Source organism: Quercus suber, unplaced genomic scaffold (genome assembly GCF_002906115.3).
Source record: "Quercus suber isolate HL8 unplaced genomic scaffold, Cork oak 2.0 scaffold_483, whole genome shotgun sequence".
Classification (NCBI taxonomy): domain Eukaryota; kingdom Viridiplantae; phylum Streptophyta; class Magnoliopsida; order Fagales; family Fagaceae; genus Quercus; species Quercus suber.
In genome coordinates this window covers 23,497-46,442 of record NW_027069933.1, presented here as the reverse complement: position 1 = coordinate 46,442, position 22,946 = coordinate 23,497, and the positions used below count along the sequence as shown (strand labels likewise).

Sequence of the window (22,946 nt, the reverse complement as noted above, 5' to 3'; positions counted from 1 at the left end):
CAAAGCCGCCCATAGAGTGATAATTTTTCGTAGACTCAAAACAATTCTTCATCATGGAGAATACCAATGGAGCCTATAGTTGAGATAGTGACATTAAGAAGAAGAAAAATGTGTGTATATTGTTTATGGTTCTTTTAGTCAACAACTTGTAGTGGATGCTTTTTATTGACATATTTGTGGTTGATGTTCTCTCCACAACATAGACATTTCCTTCTTCCTCAGAGATTTGAGTTGTAAGCCATGGAGCACCTTGTTTCAAGCTGGTACAATGATCGATCCTTGCCAGAATCGTATATACTCCCACCCAAAGATAGACCAGGGATACTCTCTCTAGGGAAAAATATTCCAGTGGTTGATCTTGGGGCTCATGATCAAAACGATATACTTCAACAAATTTTGGAAGCTAGCCAAGAGTTTGGAATGTTTCAGGTTTCACCCACACATCTTTTCTTTTATTCTTTTATCAGACAATGATTTATTCCCGAGTGATGCTTGGCAACTTTTTTCATATTTGATACATTTGTTTTATGCTATGATTTGTACCATCTAATAGGTGATCAACCATGGAGTCCCTAGCAACTTAATAGATGAGGCCATGGGTGTTTTTAAGGAGTTTCATGCATTATCTGCCGCGGACAAGGCAATCGAAACTTCGAAAGACCCCGATAAGAGCTGCTACATGTATACAAGCAGTCATAATTATGCAACTGAAAAGTTTCACTTCTGGAGGGATGGATTGTTACACCATTGTAATCCTCTAGAGAAATACATCCAATTTTGGCCTGAAAAGCCACCTAAATATCGGTAAGTCCACGTAGTCATAGACATGTTAATTTGTTCTTTCATACTTTTTAGTTTTTACCCTTTCCAAGTAGTGGCTTGATATACACATAAGAACAGAAATGAACTACACGATGATGTTTCATGTAACCTTTTTCAGAGAAGTTGTTGCGATATATACAGCTGAATTAAGGAAGGTGGGCTTTAGGATTTTGGAGTTCATTGCTCAAGGCTTGGGACTCAACCCCGATCATTTTAGCAGTGAACTTGGTGAAAATCAAATACTGTTGGTCAATCACTATCCACCATGCCCAGACCCAAGTTTAACCTTGGGTTTCCCCAAACATAGAGACCCTGTTGTCATTAATATTCTTCTTCAAAGTGATGTATATGGGCTTGAAGTCTTCAAGGATGAGGAATGGATTGGTGTTGAACCTATTCCTTACGGTTTTGTGGCTACCTTAGGTTCTCTGATGCAGGTACATACATCTTCACAAGCTCTAACTATATACAATATAGTACTTCTTAATTTGTAACCTTTTACTAGTGAAAACAATAGCTCAAAAAAAAAAAAAAAACGTGAAAACTAGTTGATAGTCCGTTGATTTCTGGTACTTTACTGTAATATATATATATATATATTTCTCTAAAAGCTGAAGCATAACATTTAATATTACTACATTCCAGTTAAACCATGTTGTCGTTTATGTCATTATTATTTTTTCTTTCCAATTTTCTTATAATTTTTTTTTAACATTCACTTTTTTTATTTAAATATTTACATATTCTTTAACCTTTCTCTCTCTATTATCATTTCATCTCTCCAATACCCTCTACCTTAATATCACTATTTATCTTTCCCTTTATCTTATTTTAATTTGTCTTTTTTTTATTCACACCCTCTTAATATAAATTTATCGCCCTCTCTTCCATTCTTTGCATATTTTTCCCCCCACAAAAAAATGTTATCTCTCTCTCTCTCTCTCTCTCTCTCTCTCTCAATTTTTTGGTGGATCTTTTTATTTTTCTTACATCTCTGTTTTAGGTTGACAAATTTTTGTATTTTTTAGAACTCTAATTTGGGTTGATGAGATTTATTTTTGTGTTTTAAGTTTTTTTTTTTTTAATTATTGTTAAATGTTATCCTATTATTGCATTATAAAGAATTAAAGATAGTATATAAAAAATAATATTATTCTATTACATAGCATGATTTTGATAATTTAGTGTTTATTGTTATATCCTTTATTTTTTCTTTTTTTCTTCTTCTCATCTTATTTTATTCAACATTGAAATATGATGAGATCCTACATGTAAGGATGCTTTTTGGCTCCCAAGCCCAAAGGGTGGATGAACTTAGGCCCATGGAGCCCAATACAATGAATTTGTAAAGAGTGAGTTGAAAAACTGGGCTTTAATGAGTTAGACAACAAGTAAAGTGGATCCAGATGACAAGAAAATAAATTTAGACTGGTTTAATATAAAAAAACAATTGTCCTCTGCACAATTCGAGAAGATCAGTTCTTATATATTTCTCTCAAGTTTGATTACATGTTCAGCTCTTATTTGCTACAGTGTTTTTCTCTTAATTTCTCAATTTCCTTCCTTCAGGGTCTTCCTTTTGTTTTATACTCTCTTCCTTCCTTCATCTCTACCCTCCACGTGTAGAGTAGTTAGCTACAGAGCATTCAATGCAGTAATAGCAGTTTTCTCTTTAGATATTTTAGGACTTCCTACTATCTTGCACTTCATGATGCTTAATCTGTATCAATAGAATTTCTTGGAATGTTGCCTTTGATGGTAGACCACCCTTTCAGACCTCGGCTTTACTCAGCAGAGGAGGCATTCATCCTCGAACCACCCTCATGGACCCTTATGATCAAAACTAATCTCTTCACTTACTAACACGGACTCCCTTGATAATGTTCACCCCTCCTCGGGCTATTTCATGTCCTTGAATTGGGCCCCCGGCCCAATATATACATAGATATATATATATATATATATTGCTGGGCCTAACACCCCTACACTACATATCATTAAATTATTTATATTTTGTCATCTTTTTTATTTAAAAATAAATAAAAATTTAATATTTTACACTTTCTCCGACCTTTCTTATTCCCTTAATCTTTCTCATTCCCTTTACCTTTTCATCTCCCCAAACCCGCTACCTTAATATCACTCTTCCTCTTTCCCTTTATCTTCTTTTATTTTGTTTCTTCTTATTATCATCCTTTTAGCATAAATTTGTCATTCACTCTTCCATTCTATGCACAATTTTCCCTCACCAAAAAAAAAAAAAAGTTATTTCTCTCTCAATTTTTTGGTGAATTTTTTAATTTTTCTTGCATATCTGTTTTAGGTTGATAAATTTTTGTGTTCATTATAACTTTATTTTAGGTTGGTGTGATTTAGTTTTGTGTTTTATGTTGATATATATATATATTTTTTTTGGTTCACTTTGATTGTTGAATGATATCATATTTCATTATAAAGAATTAAAGATAGTATATAAAAAATTATTATATATTACATAGTATACTTTTGATAATTCGGTTTTTATTGTTATATCTTTTATTTTTACTTTTTTTTCCCATATTATTTTATTCAACATTTAAATTTAACTACATCCTCCATATCATTACATTATTTATATTTCCTTTCCTTTTTTATATTAAAAAAAATTAAACATTTAATATTTTACTTAAATTTGATAAATAAAATTGTCCTCATAAAGTTGAGTAATGCTAGGGAAATACTCATTCTCACACCTAATATATTAAAGGAAAAATAGAATACAAAATAAATGTCAATTTAGAAATAGTTAATTTAAAAAATTAATGAGGATATTAAACCAAATATAACATAAAGAAACTAATATTGCATGTTTAATGCCATAGAATCATCATCAAATTTTGGAAAAAGATAGGTTGCCAATGGAGAGAGATGGTAAAGAGGCTATAAGGAGAAGTAAAAAATAAAATAGAGATGTCCACACAAAGAATATTAAAATCTTTACAGTGTAGTAAAATAAACTGTTACATTCACTGAAAACACTAAATCAATAATAAAAAAAATTAAATACAATCATAGTACTAAATTTAAACTTAAAACTAATCAAACTTTAGTCTTGAAAACCATATTTCCAAACATAACTAAAAAAGTGATGTTCTCCAATAATAATAGAAATTGCATAAGAAATAAAGTTAGCAAATTTAAAATCCTTTTTTTGACATTTCATTTAACATATTATATATATATATATATATTTCATACACTGTTACTTTTTGAAAATCTAATGAACAATGTTGTCTTTCATTTTAAATCTTTATTATGCAAATCATCGGTTAGTAAACATATAATGGCAAGAAGCATTATAAATGAGATCATTAAAAAAATAATAATAATCTATGGTTTTACGCACCTAATGAAATGGAATATATTAGTTTACTTAAAAGTATATGTAAAGATTCACATTATAATATATATATATGTGTGTGTGTGTGTGTGTAAATGTTTAAAAAGAAAAGTATTATGTAAGGTTTAAAATATATATATATATATAGATATTGAAATCACCTAGGAAAAAATTATCACGCTCAACGCACGGGCTTGCAATTAATGATTTGAATTATGAAGGCATTACATAAACAAATGTTACGAATATCATTTTGAACCTTATTTCCGTTTGTCCATAGTAACAAAAAACTCTATTTCTACCTGTAGTTTCAAATTTATTGCTACATATATATATATATATATTGTTTTTATATAAAATAATGAATTTCATATATTTTTTTAAAGAAAAATATCAAGTGAGCATTAAAAAAAAAAAAAAAAAACTAAAAAAAAAAAACTAACATGTGGGGGTATTTGTAAAGAAGGAACCTTCTTGGAAGTTCCTAGCAACTCACTTTACCCATTTCCCAATCCACCCACGTAAAAGCACTTCACAAGTTCACATGGTCAATTTATTTCTTTTGTCCTCTCACGGTCACCTACTCTTCAGGCTTCATTATTCTTGATTTTTTTTTTTTCTCTTCTTTCCCTCACATCGCATTGTTTGGTTTAGTTCTTTCTTTCATTGTGTCTATGCTCACTTCATCTTATTAAGTTCTTTTCTTTATTTATTTATCTGTTCATAACCTCATATAATCACTAGATTCAGCACAAAATGCATACTGGCCAGGTTTTTAATTTCAGCTGGTATCGACCAAAATTAATTGAAATAATCCAGAATGGCCTGAAATTTGGTCTGAGGTGGAATTGAGGAGTTACCGTTCTAGTTTACATACCAATATGAGATTTTCCGTCCATTTCATCCAGTAGAAATAGAATTCATAACATTGATGTAAACAATTGTTGGGTGTTAAATTGGTTGCGTATCAATTAAGTCAACCTAAGTTATTTACACAATTACAAAAAGCTCTAACATCAGATATCATATAAGTTGTGACAAATAGCATTATATACAATACAAATTTAAGACATGCTTTACTTTTTTTTTTTTTAAATATTCAATGTGCCTACTACTTAATATGGTTCAGTAACTTGAGGGGTGGGAGGGGTGGGAATCTTCTCTCATAAAATAAAATAAAACAAAAAAAGAAACTCAAATATTTTTTAGGGTCAGTCATAGAAAACCAACCCAAACTTGTGTATTAATTTTAATTATGTCAATTTAAGTTATTTAGATGATTACAAAAAGCTCAAATTATAACTAATTTTTTCGGATATCATATAAGTTGTGACAAATAGTATTTCATTACAATACAAATTTAACACTTTCTTTACCTTTTCTAGTTTTTGTTTTTGTTTGGTTTTTTGTATTGTTTTTTAAATCCTCAATATGCCTAATACGTAATATGGTTCAGTAACTAGGGGAAAAAGAATCTTGTCTCATAAAATAAAATAAAACAAAAAACAAAAAAAAGAAACTCAAACATTTTTTAGGGTTAGTCATGAAAAACCACCCTAAACTTCGTGTGCCAAAACTTTGCAACCAAACTATGTATACTTACAATCATAACCCCAACTGTCACAATATTTTAAATTACCACCGCGTACCCCTAATGCGGTAGTCACTCCACAAATGTAAGTACTTATAGTGTGTGGAGAAAAAGGCCGGGGTTTAAGTCTCTAGAAGGGAGCTTCACATATATATACACTTAGATTATGCTAGAATAAAAATTCTATCTTGTATATATAAAAATTAAAAAAAAAATTAAATTGCATTACACAACGTGATTAACTGTTCAAATTAATGATCACACATTGTCCATAAAATTTACTACATTAACTGACTACAAAAGCAAAACAATGTGACTTGCAGCGTTATCATTAATTTTAACAATCAACTATGGGGGGTAAAGTTCTCAAAGTATATTACAATTAAGGTGGTGATTGCAAATTCACGTAGTTTATGATGAAAAGTGTAAGTGCCATATTTTAGGGTGGTTTTAACTTTTATGTAAGTAACCATCCTTTTCTCAACAAAAAAAAAAAAAAAAAAAAAAACTTATTTTTTTAGTTGTTTCTTAATAATAGTTCTTAGAATTGTGTTGCATTGAATTGTAGATTATTAGCAATGGGAAGTTGAAAGGTGCTGAACATCGAGTGGTGACAAATTCAAATTTAGCTCGGACAACTGCTGCCTTCTCTCTTAATCCCTTTTATGAAACACTTATAGAACCAGCAAAAGCTTTGGTTGATGCAAGCAATCCTGCACTCTGTAGGTCCTGCTCATACAAAGACTTAATTATCAAATGCAGAGCCGCTGCCTCCTACGGTACAGCATTTGAAAAAAAAAAAAAAAAAAAAAAACTTATTTTTTTAGTTGTTTCTTAATAATAGTTCTTAGAATTGTGTTGCATTGAATTGTAGATTATTAGCAATGGGAAGTTGAAAGGTGCTGAACATCGAGTGGTGACAAATTCAAATTTAGCTCGGACAACTGCTGCCTTCTCTCTTAATCCCTTTTATGAAACACTTATAGAACCAGCAAAAGCTTTGGTTGATGCAAGCAATCCTGCACTCTGTAGGTCCTGCTCATACAAAGACTTAATTATCAAATGCAGAGCCGCTGCCTCCTACGGTACAGCATTTGAGGAGTTTTTAAGTGGTACTCCTGATTAGTGGTTTGAGAAAAAATAAATAAATAAAAAAGCTATTTTACTTTATCAATGTATAACCATTGATATCAAGGAAGTAAACATAAGTTAGTGAAATTGGTTTTACATTGCACTAATATTATGATTATTGTCAATATCTTTTTTATGGATAAAATTTTAGTGTCGTGAACACCAACTGAATATAAGATTTTGAACACATTGTAATATATTATGGATTGGCGACATAATAAAATCAGGTGATGGCCATATAAATTAATTTCCCTTTTCCTGTCTAGTCATTTATGCTATGTTTGGTGAGGGTGAAAAATGAGAGGATGTGAAATGGGAGAAGGAAAAAGTAGAGGAAAATGTCATTTTCCATTATTTGGTTGGAATGAAAAGGTAGACGAAAGAAAATGGGTGGATGAAGTTTTCTACCCAAGCCACCATTTTGTCCCCCTTCCAAATTGGTAAGAAAAGAGAGGAGAAAATGGCAATGAGAAGAAATGTACAATATTTCGTCCACTTTACGTTCCTTTACTTTGTGCCGGTCTGATCACTTGAAGGAAATGAAGGTATGAAAAAGAAGTTTGAGTTGTTAATATAATAATTTGGCTAATAGTACAATGGGGGTGTAGGGAAAGTCGGTGTTGTTTCAAAGGAGAGTGAAGAAGAAAGTAAAGAGAGTTTTGCTTCTACTCCTAGTTGATGTCGCGGAAGCCTGAAGAGAAACACACACGATGCTCTCTTGATGGAACAGAAACTAAACTGTTAGTTTCTGGTAGTAAACCTCGAATCCACGAGGGGTTTTCCTGAATCCACAAGGAGATAAAACTGGAATCCACCAGAAGAAAATTTGATAAAAGTCTGTGTTTATTGATAATAGTCTATGAAAAACGTTTACAGACTTAGGAGCCTATTTAAGGGCTCCTTAAGACTTAACAGACAAGAAAATATAATCTAAAATAACTCCTAATTGATACCTAACCATAACAGGAATAAAATTTGACCTAAAAAGCATTAAATGCACCTAAAAACAAGGAAATAAACCACCTAAACCTAAAATAACGAAAATTACATAAAAATACCAAATATAAAAGATTACATAAATTAATTAGAATATTTTGTCCTACATCAGACCCCTCCACTTGAAATAAACTCGTCCTCGAGTTCATTCTTGAAATCTGAAATCTTCCACTCCAAATAAACAAATATTTTGAATGTTTTAATAACTTGATTCGATTCTGAAACTTGAATCTGTTATAAAGTGTAGCATAAAATTTCTTCTCATCAATCTTCAATTTATTTGCAACATCAATCAACAAAGGGTAGATAGTAAAATTAAAATTTTCTACTCCAAGAAAATCAACATATTGTGTAGTCATCTTCAACAAATCAACTGAGACCTGAGGATTGTGAGTTATGGACTCATCCTCATATTTGACCTCAATTGAATTTTCCACAACGTTCTCAATAATTACCATCTCTTCATTCCTGTCATTATTCACAATCAACTCAACCTTCGTTTCTTTGACCTCTTCTACAAATTTTTGACAAGTGGTATTTTCAATCTTCAATTCAATAACTTGTAGCAAATCTTGATCTTTTTTAACCACTTCAAAATTTTCTTTAGAAATAGGCTGCTTCTTCCCAACCCTCAAACCCTTTCCTTTACTTGACACATGGACTTGGCTATCATAATTTTGGTTTTGAATATATTGCTTTTCATATGAATATACAGATTTATAATCAACATTTATATAATCTAGTATATCATAATAGTCATTAGGAAACCATAAATCAATTAATACTCTTTTCATTCTTTGCCAAGAGCGAATTGGACGCTTACCTCATCGCTTTCTATCAATTTGAATGTCTTCCCACCATTCTTCTGCTTCATTGTCTAATTTATTAGATGCAAGCCGCACCTTTTCTTCATCACAAATCTTCCAAAAATTAAAATACTCCTCCAAATCAAGAAACCAGTCAATAAAATCCATCTTACACATATCTCCGTCAAAGAATGGAATTTTCTTGTAGTTTGGAGTGTGTCTTTGAATATATCGAACATTGTTGCTGTAAGATGATTTCCTAGCAAGAGGAGTAGCAATCTTTTGCTGGATTTCGCCTATAATTTTCTGACTCTTTTCACAAAATTGCTGATTCTCATCACGAAAATTAAGGAACTCAGCCCTAGTGAGGACTGGGTTGTTGACGTCGTCACCGCCGTCATTGTTGTGGTGGTCATCGTCTCGCCGGTTAGCCATCAGACCAGGGTAAGTCAAGGCTCTGATACCAACTGATGTCGCGGAAGCCTGAAGAGAAACACACACGATGCTTTCTTGATGGAACAGAAACTAAACTGTTAGTTTCTGGTAGTAAACCTCGAATCCACGAGGGGTTTCCCTGAATCCACAAGGAGATAAAACTGGAATCCACCAGAAGAAAATTTGACAAAAGTCTGTGTTTATTGATAATAGTCTATGAAAAACGTTTACAGACTTAGGGGCCTATTTAAGGGCTCCTTAAAACTTGACAGACAAGAAAATATGAGGACTGGGTTGTTGACGTCGTCACCGCCGTCATTGTTGTGGTGGTCACCGTCTCGCCGGTTAGCCATCAGACCAGGGTAAGTCAAGGCTCTGATACCAACTGATGTCGCGGAAGCCTGAAGAGAAACACACACGATGCTTTCTTGATGGAACAGAAACTAAACTGTTAGTTTCTGGTAGTAAACCTCGAATCCACGAGGGGTTTCCCTGAATCCACAAGGAGATAAAACTGGAATCCACCAGAAGAAAATTTGACAAAAGTCTGTGTTTATTGATAATAGTCTATGAAAAACGTTTACAGACTTAGGAGCCTATTTAAGAGCTCCTTAAAACTTGACAGACAAGAAAATATAATCTAAAATAACTCCTAATTGATACCTAACCATAACAGGAATAAAATTTGACCTAAATAGCATTAAATGCACCTAAAAACAAAGAAATAAACCACCTAAACCTAAAATGACGAAAATTACATAAAAATACCAAATATAAAAGATTACAGAAATTAATTAGAATATTCTGTCCTACATCACTAGTAGTGGAGGAGAAGAGTGGAGGCCTGCCAACATGCCTTTGGTGAAAGTGGGTGGTTTGGAGCTTTATCTTTTGCTGGAATATTCTTCTCGCTGCGGCGATAACTAAGGAATGGACTGTGTCTATGAACCTGTCTTTGGAATTTGCTGCCACTTCTGCAGGTTTTTTTATGCCCTTGCGGTCTCTCCTTCATCAGTTTGAATTTTTGTATAATGGGTGATAAATAAGATGGGATGAAATGAATTTTACTTCTCTCTCTTTCATAGGCTCTCGATTACTCCCCTCACTCATTGTTGTGATACATTCTTTTTACATAATGGCAGCATCACACAAGTTTTTTGACCCCTAAACTCTGCTACATCAATCTCATATTTAGGATCTTAGTAACAAGTCCCATTCAAGGCATTTTTCTTTCAAATCTCTTCTCTATGTAGATTTTCATGTCTAGAGGCTCTTCGGATAATTCATACAAATTAAAGGAAGTTCTTCCTTCGAACTTCTTTCTCAATTTGAAGTCTAGGCAATCTACTGCTATTTAACATATTATGCCTCTGGAAATGTAGTTTGACATCTCATTTTAGCCTTTTAAAACCTCATGATGAACTCTTCGGCAGTCTCATCTGCCCATTGTTTTAATATACCAAATCTTCCATTGCCACACCTAAATCCTTGGGGGCAAAGTGGGTTTGGAATTTCACTTCCTTTTCAACCCCACTGCTAACTGATTTTTGAGTGGGGGGGAAGGGGGGGTACTGTAAAGGAATCGGGAAACATTTGAAGCACAGTAGTCATTATCTAACAATTCATCACACTGAATTGTGAACCTGGAAATATGTTCCCTAGCAGTTTTATCTTCATCGCCTTAAAATGTGATAAATTTGGAATCTTGTAACTTCTAGGAAATTCCGCTTCCCTATCTATCCACTCAGGGTAAGTTTTCCAATACAAAGGTCTTGCTTGCCTTCATAAACTAGAACCATACGTTTGTCTTGAATGATCATACCTTACTTGACCTGGAAAGGGTATAGCATTTGGTATTGGTCTTTGAATGGTGGTCTATAGGTTTCTTGGTAATCATTCCTATCTCCCTCTTGAGGATCAAAACTCGCCCTCGCATTTTCTTGGACATTCCTATCATAGCTATTTTTGGCATTCTAATGAAAGCCAAATCTATGTCGCTATTTTCATGACCATTATTAAGTTTGGTGGCCTAGGTATCTCATTTCAAGGGGCCTCAATTTGAGGTTGTTCAATTCAAACTGGTCCATTCCAGGTTGCTCCATTCGAGGCTGCTCAACTCTAGGTTGTTCAACTCTGGGCTGTTCAACCCTGGGTTGTTTAGCTTGAATTTGCTCAACTCTAGGCTTGGTTAACTTCAGAATAGCCGAATGGCCTTTGCTACCCCCAAGTTTTGACCAATCTCGCCTTCATGTATTCTGGAGTTTGTTTGTGTTGCAATTATTTGCGTTTGAAGTACTTATTCAAAGGTTGGCACTAAAGGCACCGGGTAAAATTTCTACCAATTATTTCCATTTGATTTGGCAAAGCCTAGACAAGCTTTTCAATTATTTTGGCAAGGGTGGAAAAAGTTGGTTGACCTTTCGCTGTAAACCATTATCAAGCCATTAAGTCAGATGTTTAGCCATACTTTTTTGGTTTTCTGAATTCATCCTGAGTTTGAGACTTAGAACTGTTGCTTCTATATTGTTCATTTTTCGAGTTGTTAATGGCATGTGCTCCCGCTACGGTTGTCAATTTGTTTGAGCAGAAAAACTTTTTTTTTTTTTTTTTTTTGTAGATATACCATAGAAATTTTGGCATATTCCTAATTCTGTTTGTTTACGGATTGATTTTTTTTTTAGTTTTTTTAAAATTTTTTTTTAAGAATGGTATGGAATATGCTATAGAATATGCTAGGAATATTCTATGGCATATTCCTAGCTAGAATATATCACCCTTTTTTTTTTACGGATTGTTTTTTTTTTAAAGAATAGTTTGAAACATACCATAAAATATTTTTACAACAATATTTTTATAACAAATTTTAAATGGTGAGTTGTTATTGGTTCTTATTGTTGGGTTAAAAAAGCAATCTCATTGCTAAATTCAAATTTGAACTAACAACAATTAATTACCCATGATTTGTTGTGAAAATGTTGTTAAAATGTAGTGAAATTTGTTGTGAAATGTTTTTTTTTTTTTAAGAACCTATAGTGGCGTTTGTCAAACGCCACTATAGGTCGTACACTTACAGGCCTATGGTGGCGTTTGACAGACGCCACTATAGGCCTTTTTTTGCATGCACAAATTAAAAATCCCAGAAAAAATGCCTATAGTGGCGTTTGACAAACGCCACTATAGGTCCTACACTTACAAGGGCCTATAGTGGCGTTTGTCAAACGCCACTATAGGTCTATTATAATTAAAAAGAAATTAATCCCAGCCGAAAAAAAAAAATTTAAAAAGTAAAAAAAAAGTGCCTATAGCAGCGTTTGTACCATGAGAAACGCCATTATAGGTCAGACCTATAGTGGCGTTTTAAAAACGCTACTATAGGCCTTCAAAACGCTGCTATAGAGTACCTATAGTAGCGTTTATATAAAACGCCATTATAGGACTTGCTAAACGCAGCTATAGGGTACCTATAGTGGCGTTTATATAAAACGCCACTATAGGGTACCTATAGTGGCGTTTTTGACAAACGCCGCTAAAAAAAACCACTATAGGCCAAGTTTTTTGTAGTGACCATAAACTATCAGGGTACTTACACTTTACACCCTAAACTATGCAATCTTGCATTCACCACCCCAATGGTAAAAAACTTGATAATTTGCATCTCATAGCTTGAATGAATGTTGAAATTAATGATAGCATGCAAGTTACATGACTCTAAAGAAATAAATTCTATGTTTTGCCCTTATAGTCAGTTCGTGTACTAAATTTTTATGATCTATGTAACTTGCACATTTTTTTTCAGGTATGTTTATTAATTTTAATTGTCAATCAGGCTATGGGATGCAATTTGCAAAGTTTGTTACAATTGGGTTGAAATTACAAATTTTTATAATTTGGAGTGCAAAGCGTAGGTACCCTAAAGTTTAAGGTGGATTTCTATGACTATATATATATGGTACTATTTGCTACAATTTATGTGATACTATTTGTTACAATTTATATGATATCCCAAATTAAAAAGACTGCCTATAAATAAAGCTTTCCATAATCGTGTAAATAACTTAGATTGATTCTTGCACACTAATGTATTACCCAACAATTATTTACCTAATGCCTACATAATTCAAAATCATTGTGGTGAAGTACCACAAATCAAATGGATTATCAACGAATTTTCACTAATGAAACATCTTGCAGTTACATATAAGCTAGAATATCCTTCCCCAAAACAAACCAAGTGCATTATATATACTAAGAGTTTGTGAAGATATATGTGCGTACCTGCAAAGGATAACCTATGTTAATCACAAAAGCATAAGGAATAGGTTTAACACCTATCCATTCCTCATCCTTGAAGGCTTGAAGCCCGTATACTTCACTTTGGAGAAGAATATTGATATATATTTTAAAATTATTGTGAAGCACTTTTTTTTTAATGATTCATTTATTCTAAACTCTTTGGTTTTTGTACTTAATAACTCACTTGGATGAATATTTATAATGCAATTCCACATGTTATTCTAAAAATTATGAAATAAAACTATTTAAGAATAAATAATTTAGGACACAAGGTGCAAAATTAAAACTCTAATTTGGAATTCTAATTTGAGTTTCTCTTAACTTCACCTATTATTATATATATAGACTAGCTTGTGACCCCATGCATATGCATGGATACACTTAAAGATGTACAATAAGAGAGGCATAATATAATTTCATATATATATAATTTAAATATTATTGATAGTTATTTTTATATTATGTTAACTCTTTAAAAAAAATTTGTATGGATATTATTAGGTATAAAATGTAAATTGTCTATTTTTAAAAAAATTATTGTGAAACACTTTTTATTTTTTATTTTTAACAATTCATTTATTCTAGACTCTTTGGTTTTTGTACTTAATAACTCATTTAGATGAATATTTATGATGTGGTCCCACATTTGATTTTAAAATTAAGAAATAAAACTCTTTTAGAATAAATAATTTAGGACACATGACGCAAAATTGAAACTCTAATTGAAAATTCTAACTTGAGTTTCTCACAGTTTCACATATATATATATATATATATTACATTTTGTGATTGTCCCTATAATAAATGAAAATATGATTATGAATTACATTATTATTTATTAAATTAGTACAAATTAAAAAATAATAATAATGAGACCAACCTAAAAATATTATCACGTGCAACGTGCATGATCCAAGACTAGTATACTATATATAAACTAGAAGCCTTGTCCTACAATTAAGGTTGTTTTGCCACGTAGGAAAAAAAGCCATCTAAATTATATTAAAAAAAAAAAAAAAAAAAAAGAGAAGAAGAAAGAAGAAGAAGAAGAAGAAGAAGAAGAAGAAGAACATTATACTATTTCAGCAACACTAAAACACCATTTAATAGCCTCTCAATATAAAAACAAAACTAACCAGTTAAAACTTAAAATATGTTCAAACGCTTGATACACAGCTAATAGAGAAAGTGACAAAGTTCGTTTATTTTTCTCAATTCGATTTCCTTTTTTTTTTTTTTTTTTGTTTTCTTGGAATTTTTTTAAGGTTTTTGTTTGACTAATGAGGATTTGAATCGCAATTTTGTTTTGTTTTGTTTGTTTGTTTGTTTTTTTTTTGTTTTTTTGTTTTGTTTTTTTTGTTTTTTTTGTTTTGTTTGTTTTTTTTTTTTTTTTGTTTTGTTTTGTTTTGTTTTGTTTTGTTTTGTTTGTTTTTTTTTTTTTTTTTGGTTTAGGGATTCTATATCACTTTTGAGGGTTATGAATTTGTTTGGTTTTTAAAATTTGAGATTTTTATCTTCTATTGATCATATATGGCGATGAAATTCGTTGAAGTTGGAATTTTGTTTTGTTTATCAATACAAGGGTTCTTGTTAACAAATTTTCCTATATCATAGTAGCTTTTCTGGGATTGTGAGCCTTTTTTTTTTTTTTTTTTTTTTTTTTTTGCAATTGAAATTTAAATATTTCATGGGTTTCATCAATTAGGGTTAGGATTAAGATTCGATGTCATTTTTAAGGGTTATGACTTATGACTTGGTTTGGTTTTAGACTTTTTGAGATTCCCATCTACTATTGATTATGCATTTTATTTGTTGCAAGTGGAATTTTGTTTTGTTTATATACATGATTTTGAAACCCGGACCATTTAATGAACCGAGAAAGGGAGAGGTTCAAGGTTTTTGAGGTCGGACTGAGATTTAATCAAGGCCAAACCGTGATGTGTCATTTAATTTTTTAATATATTTGATACTTAAATTGGTTTATATTTATTAATTTTTCATTCCTAACCAAGAAGATGCGCGCTGCCCAAAAGCATATTTTCATCAATGTAAATATATTGTAGCTTGAGGGTTGTTGTTTTGTATTTAGATTTTATTTGTATCATTGCAGCTTTTTTGGAATTGTGGATTCGGGATGCACCGTAGCTTTTAATTTTTCTTTTGCGATTAAAAAGTTGGATTCAATCCCTCTTAAGAGTTATGTATTAGTTTGGTTTTAGAATTTGAGATTCCCATGTACTATTGATTATGCATTATTGTTTTACTACTATTTTTTTACTTTATGTTTCATAAACCTGTAACCATTTTTTTTGTCTCTAATCTCATGGTTTAATTCATTGTGATTCGTAGGAATGGTAGATTTGGTATTTGAAATTGTCATGCAAGTTTTAGTTCGGTGTGATTTATTGTGGTTCTTAGGAATAGCAAATTTGCTATTTGAAATTTTCATGTAAGTTTTAATTGCTTAAAGTCAGATTTTTTTTTTTTTAATCTCTCATAGAAGGGAAGTACACACATGAAGTGATTTGAAGTGACCAATTTAAAATTTTTTAGGGGATATTAGACACTATATGCTTAAATATGCTACATTATTTAAGTTTGAATGTATGCAATAGAAGTATGATAACTAAGTTTATGTTGGATGCATAGTCTGTTAATATTTAAAATGATTCCGTGCATTGCATGAGTTAAACATTAGTTAAAATAAATAGTTTGTATTTGTCAAAATTTAAATATATATTATCTTTAAAACGAATACCATCAAATATTCAAACTCAATAATCAGTAATAATAGATGGTGGAATAAGAGATCCGGGGTTCAATCCTCACGTATTTTTGGTGTCTTATCTAATAATAAAGAGCAAAATTATTAGAAGCAGATGCTATAAGTTAAAACTCTATAACAAATAAAAATAATTTCATATACCCATTTTGGTATTGTATGTGGTTGCCTCTTTCTCTATATATAGTATTAATAGATTTGTTTTTGGGTAAACTACTTATTTGGTCTCTATTTTTTACACCATATTTCAATTTGGTCCCTTTGCCGTGATCTCTTTGATGGAAAAATCCAATGTGTCAAACATAATAATAAAGAATTAATTTACCCGCCACATCAATAGCCAACTATGCAACCACACCATATTAAAATATTTAAAAATAAATAAATAAATTGTAGTTGTCATGGAGATTGGGCTTGGGCAAAAAAATTAAAATCCCTCTCTCTCATGTTCACTTATCCCTTGGTCTCAACGGAAATCCAATTGGCGGCTAGTGATTAATTTCAGTGGGGATCTTATGATTCCTTTTCTTATAAAGTGGCTTAAACTTAATACATAGAAGTGTATGGAAAAATTTTGCTCACAAAAAAAAAAAAAAAAAAATCTTTGTATTTATTTATTATTAATTGAATTTGATGGTGTTCATTTAAAAGAGAAGAAATCGTTAAATTTTGACAATTGCAAAGCAATTTACCAAATTCTCTCAATATTTCAACACTTATTATTAACTCAAGCTTTTGGTACCATAAATGTATCGTTACAATAAAATTTAAAGCAATTACTGGAAGTTAAGAACATCTGTATATCAGTATAGAGATCTTCTATTGGAATCAAGCCTCTTATTTATACTAGGAAGTCTCAAAGGTGATTGTCATTCCATGGGTTGCTTTATCATGGGGCTTTAAAGCAACCCATGGAATGACAATCACCTTTGAGACTTCCTAGTATAAATAAGAGGCTCGATCCCAATAGAAGATCACAAACAATCCAAAGATCTTATTGAAATCAATGTAATATAGTTATCAAGGAGATAATCTCTTGTTCATTGGGCTTAGTGAAGTGTCAGAAAATTAAAAAGTCCTCCTGTAACTTTTTTATAATAATCTTTCCAATAAATAGAATCTATAAGTGTTTTAAATTACACATACATTGGTGTTTGTTATGAGAACAAAGCACACAATATCTACAGCCTAAATACTTAAATAAAAGTGATGAGAGAGAGAGAGAGAGAGAGAGAGAGAGAGAGAGAGATTTCTTGTCTACTAGTCTCAAAAAATTGTAACGTGCATACAAATGAGCCCATTTCCTCTTTATATAAACATAGACAACCAAAAAGGTATGGGTTTAAAAGATATAACTCATCGGTAAGAACTAAAGTTTTGATTACAAATTAGATTGGAGCCACTATTGGACACACTTTATTTGGGTTTTAACTGGCCCAATATTTCTAACATAAAAATATATGCTTATAACTTTGTGATTTAGCTTAAACATATTTACTTATGTTTGATCCAAGTATTTAGTTGTTAAGCTCATTTTATATTAAGCATGTTTGCTTAAGTGTTAGGTGTAATAACTCAGGCTTTGAGCTTTTTACTCTGAACTTTCGAATTAGTTTGTTTCGAACAAGTTAGGCACCAATTAATTTATTTGCAATCTGTCTTAGTCTTTTGAAATCCAATGGAATTGGAAAGAAACTTAGAATTGAATCATATAACTTAGGGACTTTAAATTTTAATTACTTGTTTTCATTTTTCATTTTTATTTGCATTTTCTACTATAAGTCCTCTTAATTGAGACATGTACTTTGGATCCCTTCTCTAATCCACAAAGTCAAATTTCACTTTGAATCACCGGCAACTAAAAATAAACAAGAACAGACTTAAAAAATTTAAAAATAATAAATAATAATAGAAATTAAAATATATATNTTATTTATTTTTTAATGAACACAATACGAGCATTACTGGTTATCAAAAGAAAGGCATATTATATTTATATACATTTAGCATCGACGTCTTTGGCTTTCTTTTTCAACCTTAAAAGAAAATGGATTAAAGCATCGAACGAGTACCTGGATTCAGATACCTTATGGAAAAGGAAAAGTAAAGAGAGGTTACCCTCTCAAAAAAAAAAAAAAAAAAAGAGAGGTTACAAAATTATTTTAAGGTTATTTGGGCACAAAAGCAATGTCCTTCGTTTACTTTTTGTATCGTATCACCGTTTAAAAAACGCCAGGTATATATGCTATAAACTTTAAAAAAGTGCTAGATTTGGGATATGTCCTTTGTTCTCTTTTGTATAGCGTTAGCGTTTAGAAAACGCCACATTATTATAAGGTGTAAGCTTTAGAAAAGTGTGAAATTCTGGGTATAATTTTTTATCACACTAAAAAATCGATTAATATATTATTCTGATAATAAATAGTATAATCATAAAAAAAAATGTGAGAAGGGCAGGGAAGAAGAAAAAGAAATAGGAAAAGAATTGGCTTGACTAATGTATTAGGTATAGTGTGCACAAAAAAGATAGAAGCAAAATTATATTAATTGATCCATTATTACTAAAAGGGAAGACTTTTAGGCTTGTAAAATTTTAAAAAAAAATTATAATATATTATTAAGGCAATAAATAAATAAATAACTATTATTAATTTAATTTCATATATATATATATATATATCTTAAAACGGTATACATGTATTGACCGATACTAAAATATATCATTCTCTTAACAAAAACCGAAACGTCTTCAGATATGAAAATTTGTTTTTTCTCCAAAAAAAAAAAAAAATCATACTAAAAGATGTTTTGGTTCTTCCAGAATGATATTGATTCAATTAGTTGATAAAAATTACTATTATACTTTTTTATTATAAAAACTAACTTGTAACTACATGTATATGCATTGATACACTTAAAAATATTCAATAAGATGCGTAATTAATTCTTATATATATATATATATATATATAATTTAAATACTATTGATAGTTATTTTTATATTTTGTTAATTCTTTAAAAAAATTTGTAAGGAAATTATTAGGAATAAAATGTAAATTGTCAATGTTGATTTATTTATTTATTATTGTGAAGCACTTTTTTTTTTTTTTTTTTACGATTCATTTATTTTAGACTCTTTGGTTTTTGTATTTAATAACTTATTTGAATGAATATTTATTATGTAGTCTCACACTTGATTTTAAAATTAAGAATAAAACTCTTTAAGAATAAATAATTTATAACACAAGACGCAAAATTGAAACTTTAATTTGAAATTCTAATTTGAGTTTCTCTCAACTATACCTATTATTATATATATAGATATATAGATAACGCATTTAGTACGTAGTACATACTAGAATAGAATGCTTTCCATTTTAAATGCAGAAAATCATTTTCCTTAGTTACTAATTATTATAAATGTTATGACTAGCTAGTAATAGATGAAAATCATATAAAATGGTTGTGTCAATTGTGTGTGAGGTTCTATTAAAAAAAAAAAAAAAAGGCTGTGTGAGTTTTGTGATTGCATCATGATATTGTCATCCAATGACGTAATATAGAGATATTTATCTGTAACGCTATGGTGGGACTATGGTAGCGTGATGAATTGGTAATACTCTTTAATCATTACATACATTTTTTAAATCATTATTAAGGTTATAATTTTTTTTTCCTGGGATACAATTTTTGAAACCATATGTTTATGTTTTTTTTTTTTTTTTTTAATAGGTATAAAACTAAATCAAATCCATCTTTTTTCATGTTACCTCATTAACCATATTAGACCTAACTTAATTCTCGTTTAAGGTTTAATTATAGTGTTGTTGGGATTTCGGATAACTTTTAAAATCTAGTTTTTTGTTCACCATTATGGGCAATTAAAAGAAAGAATATATGGCCAATAGCCTTCTTGCTCAACTGGTTGATAGCTTTTGATATCTTTAACAAATATATTCAAGATTCAAATCTCCCCTCTTGCAACTATCGAATTATTAAAAATAATAATAATAAAATAAAAAAATCAAGAAATTTTTACATCTATATATCATATTTTAAAGACAGGCGTGGGGGGTGGGAGGGGGGGGGGGTAAATATCAAGTCTTATAAATATAGCTCAATTGAGTTATCTTGGTATTATTTTTAATGGAGATGTCCAAGTTTAAACCTCCCATCTACCTTGTTATAACTTAAATTTTTTTAAGAAAAAGAAAAGAAAGAAGGTAACTTTGACGTTCTCAGAAGACACTTATTGTATCACACTCTAAAGATAGGATGTTGTAGGACAAAATATTCTAATTAATTTTTGTAATCTTTTATATTTGGTATTTTTATGTAATTTTCATTATTTTATGTTTAGGGCATTTATTTCCTTGTGTTTAGGTGTTTTTAATGTTGTTTAGTCAACATAAGGTTTTATATGCTTTCATAGCCGCCTTAGGGTTTCTAGTTGCCCTAGGTTTTGTTTTTACTATTTAAACACATTGTAGCCTCTAAAGGCAATTCAGTTTTTAGACTATTATCAATAAACACAGATGTTTTGTCAAATTTTCTTCTAGTGGATTCTAGTTTTATCTCCTTGTGGATTCCAGTTTTTAGACTATTATCAATTCAATTTTTAGACTATTATGGTTTCCTAATGACTATTATGATATACTAGATTATACAAGTGTTGATTATAAATCTGTATATTCATATGAAAAGCAATATATTCAAAATCAAAATTATGACAGCCAAGTCCATGTGTCAAGTAAAGGAAAGGGTTTGAGGGTTGAGAAGGAACAGCCTATTTCTAAAGAAAATTTTGAAGTGGTTAAAAAATATCAAGATTTGCTACAAGTTATTGAATTGAAGATTGAAAATACCACTTGTCAAAAATTTGAAGAAGAGGTTAAAGAAACGAAGGTTGAGTTGATTGTGAATAATGACAGGAATGAAGAGATGGTAATTATTGAGAACATTGTGAAAGATTCAATTGAGGTCAAATATGAGGATGAGTCCACAACTCACAATCCTCAGGTCTCAGTTGATTTGTTGAAGATGACTACACAATATGTTGATTTTCTTGGAGTAGAAAATTTTACTATCAACCCTTTGTTGAATGATGTTGCAAATAAATTGAAGATAGATGAGATGAAATTTTATGCTACACTTTATGACAGATTCAAGTTTTAGAACCAGATCAAGTTATTAAAACATTCAAAGTATTTGTTTATTTGGAGTGGAAGATTTTAGATTTCAAGAATGAACTCGAGGATGAGTTTATTTCAAGTGGAGGGGTCTGATGTAGGACAAAATATTCTAATTAATTTTTGTAATCTTTTATATTTGGTATTTTTATGTAATTTTCGGTTTAGGACATTTATTTCCTTATTTTTAGGTGTTTTTAATGTTGTTTAGTCAAATTAGGGTTTTATATGCTTTCGTAGCCGCCTTAGGGTTTCTAGTTGCCCTAGGTTTTGTTTTTACTATTTAAACGCATTGTAGCCTCCAAAGGCAATTTAGTTTTTAGACTATTATCAATAAACACAGATATTTTGTCAAATTTTCTTCTAGTGAATTCTAGTTTTATCTTCTTGTGGATTCCAGTTTTTAGACTATTATCAATTCAATTTTTAGACTATTATGGTTTCCTAATGACTATTATGATATACTAGATTATACAAGTGTTGATTATAAATCTGTATATTCATATGAAAAGCAATATATTCAAAATCAAAATTATGACAGCTAAGTCCATGTGTCAAGTAAAGGAAAGGGTTTGAGGGTTGAGAAGGAGCAGCCTATTTCTAAAGAAAATTTTGAAGTGGTTAAAAAATATCAAGATTTGCTACAAGTTATTGAATTGAAGATTGAAAATACCACTTGTCAAAAATTTGAAGAAGAGGTCAAAGAAACGAAGGTTGAGTTGATTGTGAATAATGACAGGAATGAAGAGATGGTAATTATTGAGAACATTGTGAAAGATTCAATTGAGGTCAAATATGAGGATGAGTCCACAACTCACAATCCTCAGGTCTCAGTTGATTTGTTGAAGATAACTACACAATATGTTGATTTTCTTGGAGTAGAAAATTTTACTATCAACCCTTTGTTGAATGATGTTGCAAATAAATTGAAGATAGATGAGAAAAAAATTTTATGCTACACTTTATGACAGATTCAAGTTTTAGAACCGGATCAAGTTATTAAAATATTCAAAGTATTTGTTTATTTGGAGTGGAAGATTTCAGATTTCAAGAATGAACTCGAGGATGAGTTTATTTCAAGTGGAGAGGTCTGATGTAGGACAAAATATTCTAATTCATTTTCGTAATCTTTTATATTTGGTATTTTTATGTAATTTTCGGTTTAGGGCATTTATTTCCTTGTTTTTAGGTGTTTTTAATGTTGTTTAGTCAAATTAGGGTTTTATATGCTTTTGTAGCCGCCTTAGGGTTTCTAATTGCCCTAGGTTTTGTTTTTACTATTTAAACGCATTGTAGCCTCCAAAGGCAATTTAATTTTTAGACTATTATCAATAAACACAGATGTTTTGTCAAATTTTCTTTTAGTGGATTCCAGTTTTATCTCCTTGTGGATTTAGGAAAACTCATCGTGGATTCGAGGTTTACTACCAGGAACTAACAGTTTAGTTTCTATTCAATCAAGAGAGTATCGTGTGTGCTTCTCTTCAGGCTTCTGCGACATCATAGGATAAAGCCAAATTGA

At 30.5% G+C, this 22,946-nt stretch overlaps 1 protein-coding gene across 1 annotated transcript; it reads left to right on the top strand.

The window, feature by feature from the left end:
• The first annotated feature begins 35 nt into the window (after window positions 1-35).
• On the top strand, window positions 36-21,410 carry LOC112003034 (hyoscyamine 6-dioxygenase). The gene is made up of 6 exons (XM_065762955.1): window positions 36-429; window positions 554-804; window positions 941-1,259; window positions 6,361-6,618; window positions 6,667-6,820; window positions 20,896-21,410. The coding sequence occupies exons 1-6, from the start codon at window positions 241-243 to the stop codon at window positions 21,408-21,410; spliced, it is 1,686 nt and encodes a 561-aa protein (XP_065619027.1). The 5' UTR covers window positions 36-240.
• The last annotated feature ends 1,536 nt before the right edge of the window (window positions 21,411-22,946 follow it).